This window comes from Thunnus maccoyii, chromosome 18 (genome assembly GCF_910596095.1).
Source record: "Thunnus maccoyii chromosome 18, fThuMac1.1, whole genome shotgun sequence".
In the NCBI taxonomy this organism is placed as follows: domain Eukaryota; kingdom Metazoa; phylum Chordata; class Actinopteri; order Scombriformes; family Scombridae; genus Thunnus; species Thunnus maccoyii.
Window position 1 is genome coordinate 19,435,089 of NC_056550.1, and position 21,856 is coordinate 19,456,944.

General features: G+C 38.9%; 2 protein-coding genes across 5 annotated transcripts; one reads left to right on the forward strand and one right to left on the reverse strand.

Annotated features, from left to right (window-relative positions):
* The first annotated feature begins 350 nt into the window (after positions 1–350).
* nprl3 (NPR3-like, GATOR1 complex subunit) lies at positions 351–12,335 on the forward strand. 4 transcript variants are annotated; one of them, XM_042394091.1, is made up of 14 exons: positions 351–784; positions 1,740–1,809; positions 3,493–3,531; positions 4,299–4,431; positions 5,625–5,699; positions 6,995–7,148; positions 7,343–7,424; positions 7,527–7,664; positions 8,807–8,963; positions 9,546–9,652; positions 10,007–10,136; positions 11,115–11,304; positions 11,401–11,593; positions 11,957–12,335. In XM_042394091.1, exons 1-14 carry the CDS (start codon positions 589–591, stop codon positions 12,120–12,122), a joined length of 1,830 nt encoding a protein of 609 aa, XP_042250025.1. In that variant the 5' UTR covers positions 351–588; the 3' UTR covers positions 12,123–12,335. The 4 variants fall into 4 exon arrangements, with proteins under 4 accessions (XP_042250025.1, XP_042250026.1, XP_042250028.1 ...); XM_042394093.1 differs by having other exon boundaries at positions 366–401; XM_042394092.1 differs by lacking the exon at positions 3,493–3,531.
* A 299-nt stretch (positions 12,336–12,634) lies between these two features.
* mpg (N-methylpurine DNA glycosylase) lies at positions 12,635–16,683 on the reverse strand. Its single transcript, XM_042393002.1, has 3 exons — positions 16,243–16,683; positions 13,726–13,930; positions 12,635–13,450 (listed from the first exon to the last, which is right to left on the reverse strand). Exons 1-3 carry the CDS (start codon positions 16,504–16,506, stop codon positions 13,071–13,073), a joined length of 849 nt encoding a protein of 282 aa, XP_042248936.1. The 5' UTR covers positions 16,507–16,683; the 3' UTR covers positions 12,635–13,070.
* Between the last annotated feature and the right edge of the window lie 5,173 nt (positions 16,684–21,856).

Consider the following 21,856-nt stretch of genomic DNA (forward strand, 5'->3'; position numbering starts at 1 on the left):
TTCAAGGGGTATGAATAATTTTGGACATGGCATTTTTTCAGTAAAAAAGAAATTGTTAAAATTGTTAAAATTTATCATTAACGTCTCTAACACAATGTCTTGCCGTCTTTTGTCACATACTTATGTCATTCCCAGCCAGAAGAAACCTATTGGTTAGATAAAATTTCACTATAAATCAAAATTCGGCATGGGTATGAATAATTTTGGGCTTAACTGTAGATAGATAGATAGATAGATAGATAGATAGATAGATAGATAGATAGATAGATAGATAGATAGATAGATAGATAGACATTGAGTAGCCTTTCGTTGAAGCAAGGGGAATCATGTAGTTGTCTCTGTTCCCTGTCGAACAATTTTCAGGGTGACACAAAACAATCGCAAGAATACGCGGATGAGCGGTAGGGAGTAACGTTACTTGACAGTCAGGCCTCAACCTTTAAACCAGTTATATTGTAGTTTTCCCACCGTCAGTGTGTGTGAGAGTGTGTTAAACATTAATACGGGCTAACCTACTGGTTGGTTGGTTCAGTTTGCGACCGACTTTACACGAGTCGCAGCTAGCGTAAAGTTAGCTATAATGCTAACATGATGTTCAACCCTTCCGCCGGGTTACCAGATGACCGAAAATCCATGTACAGTCAGTCACAAAATAGCGTGTACAAAAGCGGCGATAAAACCAGCCCAATTAGTGTCATACTGGTTAGCTCTGGCAGCCGGGGGAACAAACTGCTTTTTCGATATCCTTTCCAAAGAGTGGCCGAGTGTCCGTCATCTCTTACAGGTAGGCGCAGCATTAATGCCCAGCTTTACCCAGAGACTAGTCAGGAGCTCATCACCTGCTCTTTATTCAGGGTGACCAGGGCCTCCAAGGTCTCACTTTCATAGGGTTACACTTTCACAGGGGCTGGATAAAGTAACAAACACCTCACAATACAATATAACCCCAAAAACAGCCCAGCAATAAACAGGATATGATATCTTGATGCCACAGTTTTCAGTTTGAAGCAAATATGAATATATGATTTCTTTCAATAAGTGTTGATAAGGTCTACTTGTGTCCTCTGTTACTCTTTCTAAGAAACTGTTTATTAGTATGGGAAGAGATTAGTATGACACACGATGTCTTTTATCAGTGGCCTTTTTCCATTTTCTTGTTATTTTGTCCACACTTATTGTTATAAAGGCTGAATATATACTATCAATGTTCCTGATGTCTGTCAGTTACTCTTATATAAGTGAGTTTTCATGGCAGCATAAGGAAACTAGCAGGTACATATTCACCACCAGAAGTTCAAGCCAGATATGTCACAGCCTTCTTTCCCATAAACACACAGTAAATTGAGCAAATATGGCAATGTTAGGTCATATAAAAACAGCACGTCGAACACTGGAAAACTTTATTGGCAAAGAGCAACAAAGGTCACAAGTTGGTTCTTGCCAACACTGAGAAAAGCTCTTAACAACAACAAACTATGGCCACATACAGAAAAAGTCAAACATCTGGAGTAGCACTCTATTTAAATTGTTTATTTATGTATTGCAACAACGCAACGGGCGTCTGGCTTGAATGAATATTTATCATCGTCCTGCTTTTTGTGAAATTTAGTTTAGTTTACGTAACATCTTTCTGACACATGTTGGATTTTCAGGCTCTTATTTCAATATCATGTCAAGTTGTGTGTTTTTTTCAAATTGGCTTAATCATTTGAACTAATACTGTTATTTTTGTACACAAGCAACTCAACGAAGTCCGTATGCACTGAATACGACGGGGGATGGTCTTGAAGATCAGGATGGTGATTCAAGGTATTTTTTGGTCTTCATTCAATATAAAATGTTTTATACATTATATACACTGTAAGAAAATGAGTAGGTTGAAACACAGCCTGTTCTAAGATCCACATGAGCTACTTACTTTCATTTTTTTTTTTGTCCCTTCTCTTGCTTTTGATCTTTTATTTTTTTCCCCAAAATTCGTTGTATTTTTCAAGTTGAATTGAGGAGATGGTTAACACAGCCCATGTGATTGAGCTTTATTAAACACCACGAAATTTTTTATTTTTAAAACTGCTTTAGGGGTGGAACTTCAAAACCTAAAGCTATCAGCTCACCTTGTGTTTAATGTCCTTTAGACTTTGCCCCAGCTGCTGTTTACATATAACTGGTGAAAAAACAAACTTAACACTTCAGATATACTTTATATTTTGTTAGCTCTGCTAGTGAGAATGTGGGACACTGATTGTTACTACACATTTCAAACAAACAGGTTCATATAATGAATTGTTAGACTTTTCCAAAATTATTTAAAGGGGTAAGACTTACAAAAAAGAACTGGTCATAGGTTTAAAAAAAAAAAATAGGATAGGTGGCAGTGCTGCATCATTTTGTGATTTTTACCAAAACAAGAGGATGACTTGTTCATCCACCGAGTAAAAGAGGTAGACTGCTGTATACAGTTGCAGCAGATTTGACAGTAGTTCATGTTATGTATGAAAATGTGTTTAATTATTTTTATAATAATGACAAAACCTATATAAGATAATACTTTATTGATTCCTGAGGGGAAATTCACAACATATGTATATTAAATAAACTTTCATTTGTTGTTTATGTGTAAACCGTGCTGATAGTGAGTCACATGAAAATGAATATAATCACTGAAATACGAACAAATAAAACACCACAAACCATCTTCCAACTCGTTATACAGCTTTTTGAAAATATCTGACATCTTAGAGAACTTTTACATGGGTATAGAAGTGTAAACAGCCTGTTATCTATGGTGTGCACAACTCATAAATCATAAAATCAAATTAATTCATAAAAACTTTTCATTTTAAAATAAACCACAGCTGGCACAGGGAGCCAGAGTTCAGTATACATATACTGTAGGTGTTATATGTCCTGTCATTTTTGTCATAGTTAAGAACATATCAGCAGCATTTGAAGTCATGTAATAGCAACTTTAGGAAGACGAGTATAAAATGGATTGTAGTAATCTGGAGCTGCCAAGAAAAAACACCCAAAAATGTCAGATGTAATAGTAAAGTGATTATCTTTGGATTTTGGACTGCTGGTTGGACAAAAAAAGACATTTGAAGATGTCACCTTTGACTGTTTTAATGGTCATTTTTCACTATTTTCTGTTATATTTTCTGCGATTAATCGAAGGAATAATCCACTGATAAGTCGATAATGAATCATTAGTTGCAGCCCTACAATAGTCAAGTGGTTGGTTTTAACTGTATAAACTGTTCTTAAGATGGAAACTTGTCAACGCTAATGACATGTTGGCGTACACAGGGGTTGACTGGTTATTTGCTTGAGGGGCGTAATCAACATGCAGACCAGCATTTTCACATCACAGTATCACATGTTTGTTTGGGTTGTTTTGATGTCCATTTTATGCATTCAGCCCGACTGTGTGTTGCATTTTCCCTTTTGTTTGCTTTTTTCTTCTTTTTTTTTATGGCCCAATTCCCATTTCAGAGAACAAACTCCACTAACTGACGAACAGTTGGTAGCAGGGTAAGACCAAATCATTCTAAACCACCTTTCCTATGCTTAGATCACCCCTGTCTTTTTTTAATCCCCCTTCTTTCCTATTTTATGTCCTATATGGATCCCCAATCCTAATCTCAGAAAATCCTTGTGAATTATCAGTAGTAGATCCAGTGAATCAGTGCTTTGGTAAATTCAGGATTTCAGTGTCGCTTTCCTCTGTACTGTATGCCGTGTTCTATTAAAGTCCAATAGTTCAAAACTGTAATTAAAAAGTTTTAATTCGTATTTAATTTGATTACCTGTAGCATGTAGACTCACCATGACAAAACAAAAATGCAAATCAAATGCAAACTACAATAAAGCAACTACTTCACGTTCTTTTCCAATTCTGACGGTGGGGTAAGTCTATTGTGTGTTTAATTTTTTCTGGCCTTCATTTTTCTGGCCTTTGATTTTTATCCCTTTGATCGCAGCATGAGTTACTTAAAGTAAAACCAGCATGAGTCTTTCACATTCTTCATTCATACAGAGACTTCACTTTTTTTCTGCAAGGAGGCCTCTTCCTAATTTCTCCTCTCCAGTAGCCACACAAGCTTTTTATTTACACTCTGCTGAAATACATTGCAGGCAGACGCATCTGATTAACGCAAAACCCCTCTTTGAGACAGGAAATGTGAAAAATGTAATCAAACAAAGCTAATTTAAAATTTCTCACTTGAAACACAGCTGTTTTCTGTGCCGTAACCTCTCTCGCCACCTCTCCTTATTAAGTGCGTTCTTCTGTCCTGAAGGTTTTCTGACATCATCCTCGCCACCATCTTGGCCACCAAATCCGATATGTGCGGAAAGAAGTTCGAGTTGAAGATAGACAATGTTCGATTTGTGGGTCACCCTACTCTCCTTCAGCATCCTCCCATCATTCAGGTGAGGAACAAAACAGGTCCTACTGAAAAGCCAGATAACTTGTTACCACTGTTAAAAAAAAAATCAGTTTGTCGTAGTCTCTTCCTCTTCTATTACAGTATGTAAGTAAGTAACTTTATTTCTGTAACACCTTTTAAGAGCAGAGACGTCACAAAGTACTTCACAGAGGAAATAAAGCATAAAAAACAGAATAAATAGAAAAATTATACAAAGGCAAGTCTGAACAAATGAGTCTTGAGCTGCTTTTTAAAGGTGCCAACAGTGTCCACAGATCTTAAATCCAATGGAGGAGAGTTCCAAAGTTTAGGAGCCACAACCTCAAAAGCACAGTCTCTAGGAACAACCAGCAAACCCTGATCAGAAGATCTTTGAGACCATTGCTGGTGACATAGGGCTGCAGTAGATCTCTAATGCAGGCAGGTGACTGACTATGCAGAACTCTATAGGTGATCACAAGAACATTGAATTGGATTCTGAATGTGGAAGAAAACAAATCATAGCTCTGTTAAATATAGGGGAGCAACAAAAAGAGTTTGAATTCTGACGTGTCTTTTATTATATATACTATATTGGACACCTGTTATTGGTAACGGATCAATCAATCCAAGCCATCTGGGTTTGATTATGCTGTAAGACCATTTCTCATTTCATCATTACCATCTCAGTTTATGTAACCATTGAGCTTTGGCAGATAAGTGTAAGCTGCAGCAGTGCCCCCTACTGACAGAAGTTTTGTTTATCTCATGAATCATTAACTGTGTTGCTAAGACGGCAATCCAACAGCAACATATTCTGTTTTAAGGTGCCCCTTTGAAAAGCAACAAGAACAACTCACATTTTACTGTAGTACAATACTACAATACTTTTTACAACTTAAAAATGACCATGTAGGTCCATCAACAGTATCAACAAAAACTGAACATTTCAGTGTTAACAAAGGTTGATTTATTGCAGAGTTATTTTACAGGGTTGCATAACATTGTGTGGGTGCAGTTTTATGGTGTAAACCACTTTACTTAAATATTCATGCAATATTTATTTATACCACTCTTCTATATTTGTTAACTGAACAGCTTTTGAAATAAAGTATTGACTTTGACTGTATCATATATAAATCTACACACTGTAGATTTACAATTTACAAACAGTTTATTTTATGCATCTTATGAAAAATGTGTCTTCTTCCCGTACAGGTGTCTAAAACAGATCCTTCGCCTAAGAGAGAAATGCCGACCATGATCTTGTTTAATGTGGTGTTTGCACTAAGGGTATGAAAAGTCTTGTTATGATTTAGATTTTTTGATTGTTCATATTAAGTGATTTGTTGATGTGGACCCAAGAAAATCACTAGAGGAAATACATGATATATAAATGCTGATAGTAAAACTTATTTTTGGTATTTTTATTTATAACGATGACATTCAGCCAACTTACTGTGGGTGGGACATGTAGATTATGTGCTGTTGATCTGTTCTTTTAATGGGAGGCGTGCTTATGAGTGATAATATTCCAGTATAGTCTATCTGTTAGAGCATGGGAACTCAAGAGGGAGGAGAGACCAATTGACTATGCTTAATCACGCCACCCAAAAAGGCAGAGCCTGTTCCTGCCCATGCTGAGTCACTGTACCCAGTAAGTCCCAGTACAGCTGAAATGGGGCTAGAAATGCTCTGTCATGTTTTGTTAATATCTACCCAGCAACTGTGGTGTTTGAACCCTGCACATTTCCAACAGTCCCATTGAGTTATTTTTATATGGCAGTGTGTATTTATAACCTATTGCAAGAGATTTAACCATTAAATTTTAAAAAGATTCACAATTCTAATTTGTACACCAGTAAATTATTTTATATAAGTCTACATGTTCATTCATATGATTATATACATGTATTTTGTTTTTATCTCTATCCTCTAAGAAAATTATAGCAAATAATCTATTTAACAACACCATAAGATGATGTTGGTCACTCATTTTATAGGTTTTGTCGACTGTCATTTACATACCTGAGGATGACAGACTATCAGAAACACCTCTCAGTATAAAACCATGCTGTATGACATAAATTACAGCCTCAAAATTACCACAAACATTAATTAAAATCTCAATATAAAGTCAATTGGATTGCATTACGAGCGATAAGTGTACAGGCACAGCAAATAAACTGTTAACTCTGTCAATAGACATCGGCTAAATATTTGAAAAACTTAAAAATGACGAGGATTCTGTATCATGTTGTTACTGATTGTGACAGAAACAAAACAGAAAAGTATTATCATTTCACTTAATTTTTTTAGTATAAATCTCAATCATTTCATTCATAGAATTCTTTTATTGTTAAATGACATGTTAAGATCTTTCCCTCGCATAAAAGTCACATAAATTTTCAAGGCCTAAATATGTTTGACAGTTAACAACAGACTGGTAATGTCTGACATGAATGTGAACTGTGATTTAGATGCAGTGTAATACTAGTAATCATTGAGTTGTAAACATATAACTAGCATGTTTCTGTCAAAATGACACAATTGTAAAAGTGCCTCCCTCTTATCATTTGCCCGTGCAGGCTAATGCTGACCCCTCCGTCATCAGCTGCATGCACAACCTGTCTCGCCGCATCGCTATAGCCCTGCAGCACGAAGAGCGGCGCTGCCAGTACCTGACCAGAGAAGCCAAACTGATGCTCGCCGTCCAGGATGAGATTACCACCATGACTGAGAGTGAGATATATACTTATAAACCTGAGGATTGACATCAAATTCACAGCTCTGTCCAGTCAAGCTATAACATTTCTTAAAGTTCATCATTATAGAACAGTGCAGCTTGTCAGTGACATTGTAGTGACGTATTATCAAATGAAAGTATAAATGTGAGAGTATATTTTCACAGTGTTCTCTCCTTTTCATGATATCAGCTGATGGAAGCCCCCAGTCCCCATTTAGACAAATTCTACCCAAATGTAAGCTAGCAAGAGACCTGAAGGAGGCTTATGACAGGTGTGTTTTTTTTTTTTCTAACTTTTCTAACGTTTTTCTTGCTATGCACAATGAATATTATATATATATATATAGCTGACTTTGATGTTGATGTTTTGTCAGCCTTTGTACAACCGGTGTAGTGCGACTACATATTAACAACTGGCTGGAGGTGAGCTTCTGTTTACCGCACAAGATCCACAGAATTGGCGGAAACCATATCCCTCCAGAGGCGTTGGAGCGCAGCCTTAAGGCTATAAGGTGTGTTTGTATTTTTTCTGTCTGTTTTATTTTTGTGTCATGTAGTTTTGGTATTTGAGACATATTTTATTTGATCAGCTGCATAGCGTAAGAATACATTTTCTGTTAAATCACACAGTGTAGAAAACACTTTACGCTTCAATGTTTGTTTGTTTTTTTGGTGGGTTGAACCTTTTAAAAATCGCAACTCTTTCAACATGCCATTCAGCAGCTGTGACCTATCATACTAAAAATGGCCTATCACTCCTACCCACACATACTCCACCCACTGGTCCCCATCTCAAAGCAGAAACATATGTAGGAAGTGTTATTACAAGTGTTATAACAGATAACACCTTTTCTTATGCAATATTTAAAGACATTACACTTAAATTGACAGATTCCCTCTTCTCTGCCCATAAATGTCATATTTGTTGGGGATAAAAAGAACATTTTGACCGTTTATCCTCATGTTTATGTTGTTTATTTATGCTCTACTAAATACTTGACAGCAGCATAATGTTCATTTGTTAAGATTACTTGGTCGCAGGTCAAGCAAAATATGATCAGTCTGTAATTGTAAGAATATCTTCAACTGATCTGGATAAAGAAAAAGACTAATTATAGTTCATAAACTCATGACTCTACTACATACACATACATGTACTTATAGACCAATACGACATGGTCTCATATCCTCAGGATTGACAGTTTAATCCACCATCAGTTTATTATGTCAAATGAGTTGTGTGTAACATGTAATGGAGGGTTGTGTATTTTGCACTTCAGCAATAACTATTTATAGCATTTAAAGAAACAGAGTTTTCTGTGGGCTATACTGCCACCTATTGTTGCTTCAGCATAATTACATCAGAGTTGTGATCCACTCTTATCTCTGTATTTCTGTCTTGCTCAAGAAAATGTGCATAAATAGTTAAGCCAGCTGATATTTGCGTAAATATATTTAAGCCATGAAATCACACCAACTGTCCAGAAAGATTTAAGATTTTATTTTTTATTCAGTGTATTCAGTTTGTGTTCTCAGATACACATAGTTTTACAATAAAATGACTGGTACTAAAGTTGTTTCCTGCAGAAGGCAGCTCGAAGCCCCTAAAGAGGACATCTGTTTGCTCAGCTGTATATGTTGTGTGATCCTCCAGGCCCTATCACGCTCTGCTGCTACTGGAAAGTGAAAAGGCACTGCTGAGCCAGCTTCCTCTGGACTGCTCGCCTGCGATGGTGCGCCTCATCAAAACCTGCTCAGCGGTGAAAAACCTGCAGCAGCTTGCACAGGATGCTGACCTAGCCCTACTTCAGGTGCAGAACAGTCTCACCACCTCTTATCACCACTGTAATTCACAACACTGGATGTCTCAAAATAAATACACAAATAAACAAAAAGTAAAACTACAAGACCACTTTATGTATAAGTGCATTAGCTCATTCAGTCATCACAAATACAGAGAGTTTGGCAGCTGTATTTAAATATAGAGCTCAAAATGTCATGAATGTCATCAAATTTATGCATGCAGTACATGTATAGATTTGATCAGTGCATGCATAATATAGGGAGAATCAAAGATCTTGATCCACTTATTTGTGTGTTGTAAATGAAGAGAACACTTTCTGAAATGGAGAAACATGAATACATGTACAACAATGGGAGTAATGTAGTTTTTTATGTTAAAGTAGAGAGCTTGTTGTGTTTATGGTGTCTTACTGCCATCTAGTGGACAATATATGTACATCCAAATCGATTCTGAGAAAGTTCCCACATGTAGTACAAGAAGTTTTTATATTTTCTTTCAATAGCTGGTTTTCAGTTGTAAAGCTTTTTGTTGTTTAGATTGTATTATTTCACATAATTTTATATTATATTTAAATTATTTTCCTTCTCAGATCTTTCAAATTGCAGCTCATTTGGTTTACTGGGGCAAAGCGATCATCATCTACCCGCTGTGTGAGAACAACGTCTACATGCTGTCTCCTCATGCCAACATCTGCCTGTGAGTGGCCATGGTTTGATATAAGCCAGTTGGCTGTACTAGTAAATGTAGCGCTAATGAACCATTTTATTGCTGAACACTCATTTGTGTCATTGCCTCACATACACTGGTCACAAAAACTTGTCTTTATTAAAATTACATGCTGATTTCCAAAGTCTGTACTCGTTTAATCGCCCAAAACTGTGCTATGAAAGAATTGGACTGACCCATTGGCAGCACTTTTCATTTTCTTCTGTTTACTTTAGACTTTACAGAGTTTCCTTTACGACATTGATTGATGATAAATTCAAAGGAGCTGTGTTCACGGAAAAGTTATGTGTTGTAGAATAACGTGTGCCATCTCTCCCCTGATAGATACTCACCACTGGCTGAGCAGTTTGCCCAGCAGTTTCCTGGTCATGATCTGCCCTCCATGTTAGCAAAGTTCTCACTGCCAGTCTCCCTGGCCGAGTTCAGAAACCCCCTGGAGGCTCCTGCGCAGGAGGTAGGACTATTGTACAAATTCACAAATAACCTTACTCTTCCACACTGGACTACATGCACAGACAGCAAAAATACTGTACATACTTTAAGGTGCAATGAAGTCATCAGACCGGGATGCCCTTAGTTCCTTGTATTCCCGGTGAAATCCCTGGATACTTTATCTTCTCTCTACTGTTAGTGTGCCACACAAACGAAGCACCTCTGCATCACTAAACTCTATGTCCAGATGTCCCTCAGGCTATCCACACCAGCTTTGGTGTGTGGTGCAATGAAGGACTCTGCTGGGGTGTGATGAAAACATTATTGTAAGGTTAATGTAATGTTACTTAGACTAGTCGCAGACAGAGAAAAGCAGGCAGGTGAGAGTCACCTAGTGCCCCCTGGGTATTTAGAGCAATTATGAATCGCCCAGAGAACCTGTTATGGAGAGGGCAGAAAAAAGCAGCAGCTTGTGAGAAGTGCCGGTACACAAGAAAATGACACGGTACACCAAAGAGTAAAATGTAGAAGTGCTGGTACTGTGTACCAGTGAGTACCAGCCCACTTCGAGCACTGCATAGTACCAGGAACCAGTCTCCCCAGTTGAGAGTTTGTTCTGACATATGAACAAAGACAGACATTTTTGTACAAATTAAAACTAAACAAAGTGAAGTTGCGTTTTCCCAGTAAGTCTATAGTATTTATAGAGCTATTACTGTAAACTTATTTTATATCATACTGGATGAGCAGAACCATCAGGTTTCCTCCTCTGACCCATCTCATTTTGGCAGTGCTGTTTGGGCATCAGTGATGAATTATAAATGGCAAAGGGACATCAGCTCCAGTGCCTGCAGCCTCTATTTTTCATGAGAACAAGATCAGAGCCACGGCTCTTTCTTGCGGCTGTATTTTGAGTTTGTACGGTACCCTCTGCTGATTTGAAACATATTTGACCTGGTTAGAGACATGAGTGTGCTCAGCTGTGATACTGTCTGACCAGGCCCAGCTGATCCAGATGGTGGTGTGGATGCTCCAGCGCCGCCTTCTCATCCAACTGCACACTTACGTCTGTCTGTTGGTACCGCCCAGCGAAGATGAGCCCGGGACGAGGGATGAAGACCCCCCGCTGCCTGCCCGAGTAGGGGGCCGCAGTCTCAGCACCCCAAGCGCTCTTAGCTTCGGTTCCCCAAGTACGTTCTCTCTCAGCTCACTCCTTCGTCCAGCTCTTACAGGTGTAACACAGTAATAGCTAATTTATGAACATCTGTCTCCCCCCCTGTGTGTAGCCAGTAGTGATGACATGACCCTAACCAGTCCCAGTATGGACAACTCCAGTGCAGAGCTGTTGCCTGGTGGGGACTCACCTCTCAACAAGAGGATGACAGAGACGCTGCTTGCCAGCCTGTCGGAGCACGAGAGGCAGGTTATTCTTAATATCCCTGCTGCACAAAATCCAGAAGATCTGCGGATGTTTGCCAGGTAATTTAGCCTGCTTCTAACAAATGACTAGTGCATATTCTGTGCTTTTTTAGTGCACCAAGTGTTTCTCTGCTTTTAGATAGAAAGATTAGCAGATGTCATACATTTTAGTAAGGATTAAGTGACTTGTGATGTTATGAATCACTATTAATGCTATTAGTTATGCAAATATTGAAAACAGAAAAGTGTCTAGAAAGCTCACCAATCAGTTAATCATTGCTGTGCTTTACCCACTGTACAGTAAAGAAAGATGTCATCAGAGCTGCAAAAGCCCTGTCTCATGCTTGATTTACACAGCTTATGATTCAGTGAAAGTCAAGCTCTCAACCCATTTTTTCTGCCTCTTATGTCGACTCCTTCCAGGCTGCTGCATTATTTCCGGGGACATCACCACCTGGAAGAGATTATGTACAATGAGAACATGAGGCGCTCTCAGCTCAAGACGCTGTTTGACAAGTTCCGCAGTGTCCTTGTGGTGACCAACCATGAGGATCCTATTATTTCAATCTTTCAGTCACCGATGGAGTAGTGGCACAAAGACGGTATCAGCCCCCATGGAAAAGATGTCAGTTCGACAGCGGTTAATAGCCTGCTGTGCTCACAGCTAAGTACTGTTGCTCAACAATGTTTTAAAATGAGCTCATTTGCATTAATGTGTGCAGATTTACGAAATGTAGAACGCATTTTTTTTCCTTTATGAGCCAAATATTGTTTACAATATTAAATTATTTTGTACATACCAGACACGCCTCGAGTGTTCACTCTGAATCCTGGGGGGGATTAGCTTAGTGGGGGTTTGACATCATCTTCCCCTTGTCCCAGATGTGTTAGATCATCTGTACTGACCACAGAGGGGTACACACTGAGTAATGATCATTCCAGACCTCCAGCTACCTCTCCTCAGGAATCCCAGAGGTGGGGAGAGAAAGACAGAGAGAAAAGGAGGACTCCAAACATCAGACAGGGCTGTTTTTGCTTTGAGGGAAGCAGAGCGTTCCAAACATCTGCAAAATCACTGAGTCACTGAGAGGAGAATTTCTCAAGTATGAATGTTTATTTAAAAAGATGGAATGAGAAAAGGTACATTTCAGAACAGAATTTTTTTCCCCAATGTAGGCATTGATAAATTGTGACTTATAAATAAATGCTAATCTAGAACTTTACAGTACAAATTTGCATCAGTACCATGAAAATATGGTGCCAAAATATGTTAATGCTTACAAAACGGATGAGAAATATTTTTGGATGATTTATGCAGATTAGAATTTATATTTTTGGACGTTATTCAGCCATCTTAACTTTCTGAGGACTAAAAATATTAATGGACTTATTTCATCCTACTTGTGTAAGAAGTAGTGTATCCCAGCAAAGGAAATAGAAACTTCTCAAGTTTTTATACTGCCTGTCAAGTTCTGCTGACATTCAGCTCCCCTGTGACAGACTTCACATCTGAGGAATCTAAATCCTTCACTACAGTTCAAGACGGTGACAGTCTTTCTGCCTCCTTATTCACTACACTAACGCAGGGGTGCCCACGAAGATAAAACCTCAATGGCTTCTTGGCCCATTCACCATGGGACTCAATTCCAATGCGTGGTGCTGATACTACATCATATGGTTCTGCTGGATTTGTGTCGGGGTCCCTCTCTAGCCACACCTCTGGGTCTGAGGCAAGATCTCGACGGTCAAAACAGCGGGGTATATCCAGAGCCTGGCACAGCTTCGAAGGCCCGTTGCAGAGCTCTTTGTCCTTTAATTGTCGGGCTCCCTCTTTGCGTCTGGCTGCTCTCAGCTGCCTCATGACTGACTGACCCTGCAGGGGCTCAAGGGAGCGCAACAGCACAGCAGCACCCTCCCCTGTGCAACACAGCACACAATATTCATCAGTCAGCACGGCTCCACTCTGTCTCCTTCCTTTTGCCCTTTACATACTGACAATAGAAAACACAAACCACTGTGTAGGTTTAATGTCATATTAATAACATTAACAACACTTAGAGGTCATCACCAAAAAAATCATTATGTATTTTCTGTTTGCAAGCATCTCTAGGAAAAAACAGCTAACGCCCAATGATCTCATCATGGGGCAGGTATTTCTACTTTACGTCACCTTGAGTGGGTAATGCTTTTACCTTGACTAGACACGTTCATACAGAGGTAGATGCCATAGATTGGATACACATAGATTGTGCCTGGCTTCATGAACATGGCCATGTTCCTCTCTGTGCGTTTCCCCCCTGCTGAGTGTGAAGCTTTGTCCTCTCCTCCGAGGTAGGCTTCAGTCTCCACTATTCGTCCTCTCAGCTCAGTACCATCCACACACCTGTGGACCAACACCTGCAGGGACAAGGCACCAGACAGATTATCTTTTCACACAGCAGTCACATTTTAGGCAGAGATGATGAGTTAGTTAATTAAAAAAGAGCTTAATGACCTCTCAAAATTAAAAATAGTCCTAGAAGAAGGAGACAGGGCATATCTTGCTGCCCATTATGTATTAACATACCAGAACTTGAGGGACAGTGAATGACCTAGACACACACATACATATACATGCATAGAATATACTGTATGTATATACGTAGGTATACTATATATAATTAATATATGTCAATCTTAATGTTATGTTAATGTAATTTTGTTTCACTGACTCTTGATGCTTTGGCAATATTGTTGTTGTGACATTCATGCCAAAGAATTTATTTGATCAACAGAAAATTGATTGGCAACAATTTTAATGACTGATTAATCAAACATGGCAGACATTCACTGGTTGAAGCTTCTCATAGCCTATGTGAATATCTTCTGGTTTTCTTCTATAACAGTAAACTGAATATCTTTTGACAGTTGATTAAACAAAACAAGATATTTGAAGATGTCACCATATGGCTCTGGGAACTTGTAATGAGCATTTTTCAATGTTTTCTGACATTTTAAACAATCAGTAGTTGCAGCCCTACATTTAAGGCAAGTGTTCTGGATGCATTTTATTGTGGTCTTGGGTTTTGCAAGACCATGTAGGCTGAAGTAAGGTTTGAGGTGAAATACCTCTACACAGTGTTAAGGAGGGATTGAAAAGAATGAACTGACAGGTTACTTAAAGTCCCCCTCCAGTCAAAAATGTTTTGTTTTTTTTTTCAGTTGAATGTTTTAGCTTAGTCAAAGCAGAGTATTTTTCTGATATCTTCAAACATGTCTAGAGGGGGTCTTTAACGAGACTCCTGCATGAAACACAGAACAACCTGATTAAGTGGCAAGACTGTCAGATAAGGTTATGTCTTGCCTCGGGTCCTTATAGCTTTCACATATCAAAGCGACGCCAGACTGGACACGATTTGTTATCCTAAATCCTAAATGCTATCCATTAAAAGTTTTAATGTACCCCTCCACTCAAAAAAAAAAAAGGTTTTCTTCTTGTTCCTTCAGTTGGATGTTTGAACTTCACTGTGCAGAATGATCTATCTGCAGAGTTTGACACTAGATGGCTCTTTTCACACCCATCTGCTGAAAGTAGAAAGTTTCTCTGTTCTCACCTTAGATGTGAGTTTAAGGGCTGGGCCTACAGTGTGATTTGTGACATCACAACAACTCACACAACTGGATATGCAACTACAGCTGCGACTTGACGCCTCCAGCGCACAAACACTGAGAATGGACTTTACAATAACGTGGGAAACATATTTTGTCCAGCATTTAAACTTTTGAAATAAAAAAAACATATTTGCATACTCATGAGGGAGAAGAAGTAGATGTCAATTTAAGGACTTTTAATGAGGTAATTGAACTTTTTTTTACAGAAAAACCATATCAGACACACATTTTTAATCAAAGCAGGGTATTTTTCTGACATCTTCAAACATGTCTAGAGGGGGTCTTAAATGAAACTCCTGCATGAAACACAAAATAACCTGATTAAGTGGCAAGATTGTCAGATAAGGTTATGTCTTGCCTCGGGTCCTTATAGCTTAAACATATCAAAGTGTTGCCAGACTGGACACAATTTGTTATCCTAAATCCTAAATGCTATCCATTAAAAGTTTTAAAATCCCCTTCCACTCAGAAATATGTTTTTCATCTTGTTCCTTCAGTTGGATGTTTGAACTTCACTTTGCAGGGTTTGACACTAGATGGCTGCTCTCACTTGCATCTACTGAAAGTGAAAAGTTTCTCTGTGCTCATTGAAAATCCAGTTTTAAAAGGTGCGAGCAGGATTAGTGACATCACAAATGGTTTGGAAGCCAATCCTGGTCCCATATTCAACTTACACAAGTGTGATGTGGAGACTTGAAGCCTCCAGTGCATAAACACTAAGAATATACTTTAAAGTTAAGTAGGAGACATGTTGTGTCCAGCAGTTGAAATTAAATGTATTTGCATATTTATAGATTCAGGAATATTTAATGAGGAAGAAAGAGAAAATGTTATTTTAAGGATTTCAACAACACAACTGGATTTTTTTTCAGACATAAATTATTATTCAAAGTATTTATATAGCCTACACCTTGAACCATGTTTGAAGGGCATTTTTAATGAGCTACTGACATAAATGAGGAGTTTATTACAAGCATACCTCCCAATAAATCATTATATGGCTTTCAAATATCTCCCTGACTAAATAAACGGGTGTAAAATCAAGCTGACATTATTACCTTGCCGAGGAATGCTTTAGCCAAACTGATGCAAGGTTGTTTGAAAAACTCTTCTCCCAGTCTGTGCTGCAGGTCTGGTTTAGTTTTGGTGAAATAATGACTTTGCTCGGTCTCAGCACTTTGAGAATTTTGAATGGGCTTCTTCTGTTTTGCAGGTGAAACCTTTAATTTCAAATCCGGCTGGTTGTCATGTGTATTTGCTGCTGCTGCTGCTGCTGCTGCTGCTGCTGTCAGTGAGAGCAGCTTTCTTTTTCGCCCTGCCATTACCGGAAAACACCTCCGACTTTAAAATAACACCTTCTCAGTCACTGTCTCTTTATAAACTCGGCAAAACCATGGTATATTTTTAAACCATTTACCACAGTGTTTATTCCAGTCTCTCTTGAGGTGGTCTATGCTAATGCTAACAGGAAGGAAGTGTGATTGTTTTGCAGCTCTTAAAGGGACCGCGCACCATGTCAGCCTGAAGGATGTTTTAAGTGTTTGACTCTTTTATGTGTCCTGTTTTTTTTCCTGGTGTCACTTTAGGCTGTGTGAGGAAGGTCCGTTTTCTGTTTTTCTACAAAATTGCCAAACATAACTTTATTTTTTCCCTACTACACGTATCAGCCAATTTTGCTGATAGGTAAAAGCCACGGAACAGTGGCCTTTTCCTGCTGCTGTCTTATCTTTTCAGCCTCATTTGAAAACAGTCTGGCTCTAATAAGAAGTTATAAATAGAGCCGGTGTGCTCATGCCTGCCTGTGCCCAGGAAGTGGATGGCGCCAGTTTGGCCTCAGGCACTGTAGGCTCATGTGGCTTTCTGGAAGTGTGTGTGACATGATTGTGGTGCAGACTACAACTTCATGAGAGAAGTACAAAGTTTGTTGTGTGTGTTGTTTGGATCCCAAAGCTAACGACTGCAAGCATTGTTTGATTTCTAAATGGACAAATAGACTGATATATGGGTAATACATAGAGGTTCAATGAATTGATATTTTTAATAGATTAAATTATGTAATATTTGAGGTAAATAGATTTCTCATACTACTGATATTGTTGAAAAAAATAATTTGCAATATGAAATACCAGTCAAAAGTTTGACTGGTATTGTAATGCTGAGGATGACAGAGTGGTTGAGCACATTTTGTAATGTCAGTGTTAATTTAATTTCTACTACTGGAGTAAAACATACAATCTGAAGATCCTGTTGAGCTTTTTGTAGCTGCAGCTGGAGCTCTTAAAGAGTTCATCTATATCCTAGTTCTGCACGGCTTCTTTTGATTCAACAGTCAACAGTTGATCCTTGAGTACACGTTGTACTTTGAGGGCACCTTTTTCTCCTTCCCAGCCATTTTGAGTAATATCTGAATATCTTTTTAGCTGTAGATTGACCTTCTCAATCTCTGTAGCCTGTGCAGGCCGGGTCTGCTGGGAGATGGATTAGTTTTCCGCATTGCAAGGAACAAGGTCGATGGCCTTCGTCAGTTATACTTTCTGTTCCTGCTGCAACTTTACACTTAGATTCAATTCTTCTTCATATCCAAGGCCTTTCCTCGTTTCCGATGTTCAACAGCCTTGTTTTTCTGCCTCCTGGACTTAACTCCGGCCTGAGCTTTCTTCAGCTGCATGAGCTTTGATACATCCCCGTCTTTAGTCTGGGAAGTCTTTGTGCTCTAACTAGGACTCTTCTCCTTCTGTCCTGTAGCAGTGTTGGTTCTTTGAAGATGCAGCTTCTTGTTAACTTTATCTGCAATGATCTTATATGGAAGAAGGAGTCTGCAAGTGAAGTACATTTGTCGATTCCAGTAACAGGGTGGCGCACTAAAGAAACATATTTGAGGTTCATGTTTCAATGCTTTATGTATATATAACTTTATGTGACATATACTGCATGTCATAATCAATGTCAACTTCTCAATACTCTGCTAAATGTTTTGGCACAGATTGAGCTTATGGCAAACCTTTAGTGACTGTAAGAGGAATGTAATGATAGCAGTCAAGACATTTCTCCCCCCTCTCTCCTTCGGTTAGTCAGATCTATGGAGAGGTGCCAGAAAGTGCAACATGCTTGTGAAGTGGTTTATGGCATTGCAGAGATAGGTGGAGGGAATATGTCATAGGATTGAGGGTCAACTGATATACTGCAGCAACATAAAAAAAAAAAGTGTCATGAAAATTCCCAGGTCAAATATTTGCATGGCTAGTTATTGTGTGTCACTGCACCTACTGTTTGCAGGTACCTTCATGCTACTGTAGTGTCAGAACAGTTGTATTTCTAATGGAAATACATAACAACAATGAACAATTATGGACATAAATACCCGGACTGAGTTATTGAGGGAGGATAGGAACCAGACAGAAATCTGCTGAGCATGTTCAGTAGAAGAGTTCTGGCATTTGGGGTTGTTGACTTTGTCATTGTCATGGCTGGTGGACCGGTGAAGGCCGTTGTTTGCTTTAACTGTGATTCCACTGCCTGTCAGCAGCGATGGTGAGGTCCGGGTTGGGCAGCTTTCATTGTTGCTGCCTCTGATAATCTTAGCAGCTACAGCTTGGCTGTAGCATTACATTCTGGATCACTTTCAACTCCAGCAGTCCCCACAGCGATAGTGACGCTGGGCAGGGACACCAAAGACTCATCTGCTTGTGCAGATGGACGAGCAGAAAGCAGCCAGACTGAAAATATCTTACTACACCGTGAGTCAGAGAGTCCTATGAAGAATAAGGGTTGATCTGCTCCACATGATATCCTCTTGTCCTGCAGTGTTTAGGAAGGAAGTAACTCCTAATATTTACTTTTGATAAAGGGTATGATTACTTTTGAGAAAGTGTACAAAATAGTCAATTGTTTCACTTTGCTCTAACTTTTCATGAATCTGTAAATATATCTTCATGTATTGTATAAAGTTTCATTACAGCAACAGCACTGCTAAGTTTGATTTTCTTCAGGCTGTATGAAAATACATCAAACAAATGACTAATGGACTGGCAAATCTTTTTATATTTATGAAATCTGAGGTCTGAATGCCATCAGTGCAAAAGTCAGATAGTCACACCACTTGAATTAGAATAATTAAAATACTTTCCCTGAGGAAAATGTCAGTCTAAAGGAAATGTCAAGAATTCTTGAAAGCACATAAACAAATCAAGTACTACAGTGGTCGTGTTTCTGCAGGAGGCGCTGTACTGCTATCATTACTGTGGGAGACTTAATGTTGCATCTCTTTTATATGAGAGTCATGATTTAAAAAAAGGACATCCTTGATATTCTGTGTTGTAAATAAACACAGCAAACTATTAGTGGCAATGTATCATAGCTTTTGAGCTTCTGAAATAACCTCTTATACTATATTTAAATCATCATATGCCCCCATGAATGAGTCATCTCTTGGAGGAGATTTTAACCGCAACCATTTTTGTAATAAGTAATGATCTCATATACAACAGTGTAACTACAGAGGCCTCTTTCATACCAAGTCTATGAGTGGCAGAACCTGGTAGTCATCTGTATCCTCAGGATTTGATGGGATTAATTATTAATTGGTGATAATTAATGATTCATGTGCCTCCGTTCTTGTAGCTGCAGAGGTGTAGTGTGTTCTGCACAGGTGGCTGGGCTCCCAAGAGGAGGGGTATGCAGGGTTACTTCAAATGAGACCTGGTTCATGTACCTACACAACAGAGATATGCTTATGAAGGAACAGGTTTGTCTTTTTCCACACCTGAGCTCTCATGCCCACAGTTTTTTTGTTTGTTTGTTTGTTTTACAGAAGCACTGGTTGATAAAGACAGGTTGGAGAATACCATGCATGCATGTACTTACTGTATGCACACGGCTGGGAATTTAAAAGTTTCCGTATGTGTCCACAAAGCACATATGGTTTTGTTCGGTTTGTTCTGCATTTTAGAAAATTAATGATGTATTACTTGAGTTGAGGGGCGGGTTCAGAGAGTTCGGTCTCCACCTATTCAGCAGAGACACACTTAAGAAACAGATATGATTATATCCTCTCTATTCACTGTCAATGCAGAATCCAAGCATAAATGAGAGAGTCAATGACAGTTTGAGGGCTGTTTTAGTAGATCATTAAAAGACAAAAACTCCCAGAACTTTCCAGCTTTTTGGTTTATTGATTAAGCCTCACCTTTCTCATTTTACTCTGATAACAGTTTCCTTGTCTCAGTTCACACCTGTAGCTTTCAACGGAAGCAACCGATGAGTCAGGGAGGGAGGGAGGGAGGGCCTTTTGGAGGATCTTACTGGTCCTATCATAAAAAAGAACGGAGTATAAATCTGCTCAACACGACCACACACCAACATCTTTTCTGCCTTCTTTGATTTCTTTAACAACTTCCTTCTGCTGTGGTATTTTGGAGCAGTACAGTAGGTGGCCTTTTGCCAGTAATGCACAGTTTGGGGTCTATCACTGAATGAAATCAGCAAGCGCTGTATTTCAACTCACTGACTTAAGTGTTACCCAGCTTTGATAGTGATTTTGATCAACAGTAGCAGCAAATAAAATCTTAACAACTCATTTTATTAGATTGTGGATGAAAATATGTTTCCTTTAGGGCTACAAAGATGCCAACAATTCTGACTTATAGTCACAGCAAATTTAATAGACCCAGAAAAGCTTATTTTAAAAATGTCACATACTTGTGTTTGGCCTGTTTTGAATATTTCTTTGGTGGAGTAAACCATGTCACCCATGTACGAGCAACAACCCCACTGTGGTCTTAACCCAGAAATTATGGTCTCTCCTCCACTTCTCTGCTTGCTTGAAGAAAGAGGAAACCGTTTATGGAGCGTCTGACAATGTCTTTTTGGTTAAACATTACCCTTGCACTCAACCCTTTTATCTGTATCTGATAGATGGGGCTTCAGGGGGCCTTGAGTGCTCCTACAGGTCCTGCGTCGCTTCCTAATTGTAGCTTTTGCCCCAGCTTCAACCCTCTACTATCCCGGGGGAAACATCACCTTTAATTACTGTGACCTCATGGTATATCAATCAGGGACTCCCGGTAGGCCACTGAACACTCCTTACATAGCTGAGCACATGTAACAGAGTTGATGAAGTCCGATAAACTCATTTCTGTGGTGGAAATACTATCTGTTGCCTAATTTAGGAGCATGTCTCTGAATCAGCTCGATTTTTCTATGAGGTCATCAGTCATGTTGGCGGGGACGAGACCCGTGGGTGCAGAGAGGAAGACCCAAGCTAAGAGGAAGCTCTAGCTTTTCTTTCTATGAACAACATGAGTAGTTGTGAGACATGACTGCTGTATATTTGTCCAACAGTGAAATATTATATTGATATCCTCCTTTGGATTGATTAAATTTTAAGTTGCCATAGCGATTGGTAAAAATAAATGAATAAATAAGGCGTAGCATGTTTCCTATAACAGATGCCTCTGTGTTAGCTGTGGAGGGGCTGCAGAGATCATGGTATAAAATTTCTAAATTACCTCATTTATTATATTCCCTGTAGCTGTGCAGAAAGTTGTTAGTAGTTAACCAGCTGGATATACAGTATCTTAGGTAATGGTATCCCTTAAGTTAATTTTTACAGACCCTCCAGTGCAAATTGTGGCAAAGAAAATGTGCCATGTTCCTGAACATGGATGAGCTCCT

Coding starts and splice junctions, on each gene's coding strand:
- nprl3 (XM_042394091.1), top strand. CDS start 589: ATGATGTTCAACCCTTCCGCCGGGTTACCAGATGACCGAAAATCCATG. Junction 5,700..6,994: donor ATGTGGTGTTTGCACTAAGG/GTATGAAAAGTC, acceptor TTGCCCGTGCAG/GCTAATGCTGACCCCTCCGT. Junction 10,137..11,114: donor TGGAGGCTCCTGCGCAGGAG/GTAGGACTATTG, acceptor CTGTCTGACCAG/GCCCAGCTGATCCAGATGGT.
- mpg (XM_042393002.1), bottom strand. CDS start 16,506: ATGGCAGGGCGAAAAAGAAAGCTGCTCTCACTGACAGCAGCAGCAGCA. Junction 13,931..16,242: donor CTAAAGCATTCCTCGGCAAG/GTAATAATGTCA, acceptor TTGTCCCTGCAG/GTGTTGGTCCACAGGTGTGT. Junction 13,451..13,725: donor TATGAACGTGTCTAGTCAAG/GTAAAAGCATTA, acceptor TGTGTTGCACAG/GGGAGGGTGCTGCTGTGCTG.